The following is a 5,833-nucleotide window of genomic DNA, read 5'->3' as shown; positions in this document are numbered from 1 at the left end:
AAGGACAATACAAAAACGACACAAAAAATTCACGGGAGAATTCTGACTCCTATAAGTTACTTTTGTTCTATAGATTTATATTTTATTGATCGTGTTGGTCTAAAATATTTTTCAGTTAATTTATTACTATGTTATGATCTAAAATTTGATTGTTAATTGACAATGAACTTATTTTCTCAATTGCGTTATTTTTTTAATTTATAAGACTTAAATTTTAAATATTATTTCTGGACATTAAACTTGGATCCATACCAACGATATACAGGTATGCTTTTTCTAAGAATCTCATTTAAATTAACTAAATCAATTGATTTAAGAATAATTATACAACATTAAGCATCATTCAAAATGCTTTGATTTATTTAAATCGAACCTCTATTTTCAAAGTAACTAATAGAGTGGAAACGCAAATTGGACAGAGAATGAATCATAAGACAAGGTGATCACATAATCAAATTTTCTCGTTAATATTTCAAAATCATCAGGAATTGGAGCACAAACTAATATAAAATTTATTTTTCCATAATTATATTACAAACATGTAAAAGTAACATGTCCAATTGTGCTCTGGAATGTTGTTACAACTAAGCAATTAATTACTTTTTCAAGTCGGAACACTCTCGCAAGCAAGAATCAACCACGTCAGTCACGTAACCACGAGCATCTGATACATAAAAACCATTATAAATGAGATAAAAAAGATTATTAGTAGAATTATAAAGAATAAAAACATTAAAAAAAATAATGTGAATTTGATTTAAAAAATAAGTACCAATAGTAGCGGTGATAGTCTTGTTGACGCCACACTTTGAAATACAATTATTGGCACCGGTAGAGCCGGTAGAGCCTGTACTATTATTACATTTTTCAAGACATTTAGCAAAACAAACAGGGTAAGGGTCTTCTGAAGCAAAACATTCTAGAGCGCATTCCGCAGGACAAGGGAGTTTTTTTGCCTCAATACTTAGAATTACCTCAAAACCTAACATAATCATCATCAAAATTGCAACTCTGTCACTTTTCATCATGTTTTCTGCAAAACTACTCTAAATCTCTACACTCTAGGCTTAGATTTTGTATGAATCTTGTTGCGTTTTGAGGAAAAATGAATCTCAATTTAAAGGCACGAGAAGTGTGTTTGAAGTAACTTTAACAACTATTATTGGTCAATAAGCCACTAACTTCCAGTCTCATTAAATATTTGAAGCCGTTTAATTTCATAGATGGATTTCAACGAGAGTGATCGACGGGATTTAAATGGATTTTTATTATTTATTCTAAGGGATTTATGGGTGAAAGTAAAGAGATTTAGAAATAAAATTTATGAAAAATGAAATAGATAAAAGAATATTTTAATAGACTAAGCTATAAGATTACAATTATACCCTATTTATTTATTTATTTATTATTATTATTATTATTATTATACAACACAAGTTTAGAGGTGTTAAAGTGAGTCAATCCAACTCATATGGGTTGGCATTGAGTCAAAAAAGAATTTTCGGTAGGTTGATTCATTTATGAATGTTTTTTTTTTGCAATTTATTTTATATACTTATTGTATTACAATGAGAGTAAATTGACTCAATTTACTTTTTATAATAGTGGAATCAGAGTATTCACCTAATTCTCGATATATTATTATAAATATAATAGTTAAAAATTAAATTATCAATGTATATGATTTGGAAAACAAATAAATTAAACATTCAAACTATTCAAATATTATTTAATAATATTTTAATGTTTAAAAATATCAAATTGTTGAACTTAGATAATTAAAAGTAGTAAATAATTATAATAAAAAAAATTAAAATAGTAAAATAAATTAATAGGGTTGTTATTGGTGAGTTGTGAGTCAATTCAGCTTCAACCCGACTTGAATCCGTTTAACTCGTGAATTAAGTGAACATGATTTAGTTCAACCCAATTTTAAAAAAAATAAATTTTTTTGAATCCAACTTGGTTCAAATTCGTGATGAGTCGGGTTGACTTACGGGTTAAAATATATTTTGACATTTTTACCCAAGTTTGCTTCACATATCACCTCTAATGTCAACAATGAATAGATGCAAATGACACTACCATCTATGCAAAGCATATGAGAGTCTTCACCAACAGGGCTAAACATGTAAAATCTCAGTTCATTCCCTCTAATATTAGCATATATGCAAGGTTACAATCCTCCTCCCTTCCCCCAAATTAGCACCTTCACATCCATGCCAAAATCAATAAAAATTAACAAAGTTCATCTGTCCTTTTCCATCTTAAGAAACAATAGATCTTTACAAGTGAACATAATTTTAATGAATTTATAGGACTAAATTTAGGGATGACAAAAATACTTGTGTTCGTAAATATCTGCGGATAAAATTCATGACAAATTGTTGATACTCGTAGGTATTTGTTATCCGTAGGTAGCGGATAACGAGTATTTTAATATCCGTTTATAAGTGGGTCAACTGCGAGTATCATACTATTTGTACTTGCAGATACCTGTTATCCACAAAAAATAAAATTTATGTTTTATTAAGTCAAATTTAATTAAAATTAAAATTAAAATTATATTTTTGATTAGATTAAATTAAATTAAATTTATATTTTTAATTTTATTTAAATTTAATTTTAAAAATTTATAAAATATTTTTTTAAAATATTTACGAATATTCACGGGTACTTGCAAATTTTAAAATATCCACAAATATTTTTAATTAGGTACCTATTCAGATTGTGGATAGACACTATTCGCGTCCAATCCAACTTGTTTTCATCCCTGACTAAGATAGAGTTAGGCCCACCATATTTTGGTTTTAATATAGTTTGGTTAGCTTTGATTTGATTCCATAAAACACCTATCTTCACTAAATAGGTAAGGACTAATTTATTTGAGTTTAAAAATTAAATTAAATAAAGAATAAAAATATCTTTTGTGAAAGACTGTACACAATTTAAAATAATTCATTCTCCGTTTATTTCACAATTTTATTTTTCTAAATTTTAACTTTCTTGGAAATGTACTTTCAATTAATTCATTCTTACAATATAAATTTGATTGTCAATTGATAACGTTATTTTTTCAATTGCGTTTTTCTCTTTAATTTATAATAGTTAAGTTTAAATATTATATTTGGACATTAAACTTACTAGGATTTATACATCGCAAGCAAATTTAGAAATAATGACCTATTTTAATGATATAAATATATTTAGATCAGTTCTTTTGATAATCAAAATCTTTGTAGTTAATGTTAATAATCAATTTAGTTATCGATTTACAGATCAATTAATTTTTTTGAAATTATTTTAATTAATAATAATTTTTTATTTATAAATTTATATCTAAATTAATCAATATAATAAGTAATTATTTTTTGTTATTAAAATTAATAATTATTCAAGGATTTTTGTTGAGTGATATTTATAATAATATATAAGAGGATTCCTCTTTTTGTGTCCACTTTTCAAAATATCGATTTTACCCTTTAAATATAACAATTTATTAAATTTTTAAAAATTGACCGTTACTTTTACAAACTTTTTGTAAAATTATATGTCTTTGCTTCTTCTCTTCTTCTCTATTTATCAATGGTTATTCTTTTATCTGTTCTGATATATTTTACTTTATTTTTAATAAATATAATTTTAATATATATATATATATATATATATATATATATATATATTAACTTAATAACATTATAATATTATCACCTACTAATATAATATCACACATATTTAAAAAATGCATACACACAATAGTGTCTGTGTTACGTTAGTCAATGGAATATGAGTATATTTTTTTACACGATTCTTGTTTACATTAACTAAATTAATTGATATAAAAATAATTGTTCAAGCATCATTAAAAATGCTTTGATTTATTTAAATCGAAGATTTATTTTTAAAGTAACTATAGTAGAGTGGATGCGAAAATTGGATCGAGAATCTAACAATTTGGTTAAGTAACCAAATTTTTTCGTTAACATTTTAAAATCAATTGAAATAAATTTTGGTAGGACGGTAAATATATTGTGAATATGCATATTTCATGATGTTGATGTCGATCCATAATTGACATCACCATATTTTTTTATTATATTATTTTTATTTATTATTGTTATTCTCTTTTTGAATAATTAAAGATTTATTCAATAATTTTAAAAAATATAAGTCTTTTATCTTTTATTAGATAATTTATATTTTATTAAATGATTTTAAAAAAAGATAAGTATTTTATTTTTTATTAAATAATTAAGATTTTATTCTATAATTTTAGAATAGATAAGTTTTTTATTACATAATTAAAATTGTATTAGATAATTTTAGAAAAGATAAGTATTTTATATTTTATTAGATAATTAAGTTTTATATTAAATAATTTTAGAAAAAATTACTATTTGGATTTTATTTATGAAATATTTTGAAGATAGGTGAAAATCTCAAAAGATCGAAGAATATATCAAAAGTATGAAATTTCATAAGATTAAAATATATATATCCATGATATTCAAGTAAAATTCAATCAAGTACAACTTTTAGGTCGAGACCGATTCATTTCATTCGCCCAGCTTTACAAAAATCATTAAATAAAGTGCTTCATAGATTTATAAATTAATCTTTTGGAAAATAGGAAACTAATCCTACGAGGATAAAAGACAAAGACACATTCTAAAGACCGAAAACATTAGTCATCACCATTATTTTCATCATTTATTATTTTTTTAGTGTTGTCTAGGAATAAGTATCTCCCTTATTCATTGGAGTTTAATGTAATGTATCTTTATTTTTTGTAATTTCTATTTTTTAATATAGTTATTTTTTAATAGTTTTGTATTCTATTCTTGTTCTTAGATGAACGATTGTTAATTGAATACCGGTATGTAAACATTAGAAAATAATTTAGAAGCTTGATTACGAAATAACAACTAATAAATTTTGCCATTAAACATAGAGCTCAATCAATTAGTCATTACAAACATATGCGAATTTTTGATAAAAATATGTAAGGTACTAGAGTTTTTAGTAACCAGGTTTAGACTTGTCTATAAAGAATGTATAAGGAATTAGAGTTTGTTAACTCATGGTCTAAATGTTAGAGAAAAAAATGAGAGATATATAGTTTAGTATTTTCACATTGAATTGATACATCAAATATAACCTGGTGAAATTTTTACCTCATAATTAATACCATAAATTTAATTCTTTTCATAATTTAAAATTATTTTATTAAAATAAGTTTTTATTATTTCAAAGTTCTTTTAACCTTAAATAATCTAATTTGTTTTAAACAAAAGGGAATCTTTAAGAAAATGATATATGATTTTTTAACTTTATTATTGGAATTTGGTACACTTACCCCAATATTCATAACGGTCATTATTAATCATATAATAAACAAATTAGAGGTGTGATATATGTTATGTTAAATACAATAATATTATTAAATATATTAAATATTTATTAATTACGTATTAAATTAATGTATTAAAGTACATTAAAATCTTTGGTATTTGGTACACTTACCTTTATTCATAACCGCCGCTATTAATTATAAGATTAAATATGTTTTTGTCCTCAAGTTTTAGTGAATTTTGAAATTAGTCTTTTTTCGAAACTTTATACCAATTTAGTCCTTCATTTTTGTAAATGCGTGGATTTAGTCATTCTTACCAAATTTTGTTAAATTTATTTGATATTTTAAACGTATTTTATAATAATATTTGAGTTAACATTGAAGCAAAAATGTGTTAAACGGTATAAACAATTCAAATGCTATCATGAAATGCGCTTGAAACGTTAGATAAACTAAACAAAATTTGATTAAAAGGACTAA

General features: G+C 23.7%; 1 protein-coding gene across 1 annotated transcript; it reads right to left on the bottom strand.

The window, feature by feature from the left end:
* Positions 1–443: 443 nt before the first annotated feature.
* Positions 444–1,155, bottom strand: LOC114170675. Its single transcript, XM_028056200.1, has 2 exons — positions 773–1,155; positions 444–664 (listed from the first exon to the last, which is right to left on the bottom strand). The coding sequence occupies exons 1-2, from the start codon at positions 1,026–1,028 to the stop codon at positions 597–599; spliced, it is 324 nt and encodes a 107-aa protein (XP_027912001.1). The 5' UTR covers positions 1,029–1,155; the 3' UTR covers positions 444–596.
* Positions 1,156–5,833: the final 4,678 nt, after the last annotated feature.

The sequence above is a fragment of the Vigna unguiculata genome, chromosome 11, assembly GCF_004118075.2.
Source record: "Vigna unguiculata cultivar IT97K-499-35 chromosome 11, ASM411807v1, whole genome shotgun sequence".
NCBI classification, from domain to species: Eukaryota; Viridiplantae; Streptophyta; class Magnoliopsida; order Fabales; family Fabaceae; genus Vigna; species Vigna unguiculata.
The sequence above is the reverse complement of the archived record's forward strand: the minus strand, read 5'-3'. Positions and strand labels throughout refer to the sequence as shown.

What these genes read in the sequence shown, in the direction of transcription:
- LOC114170675 (XM_028056200.1), bottom strand. Translation starts at nt 1,028, where the DNA reads ATGATGAAAAGTGACAGAGTTGCAATTTTGATGATGATTATGTTAGGT. An exon ending in GACTATCACCGCTACTATTG is followed by an intron (nt 665 to 772) that starts GTACTTATTTTT and finishes TTTATGTATCAG; the next exon opens with ATGCTCGTGGTTACGTGACT.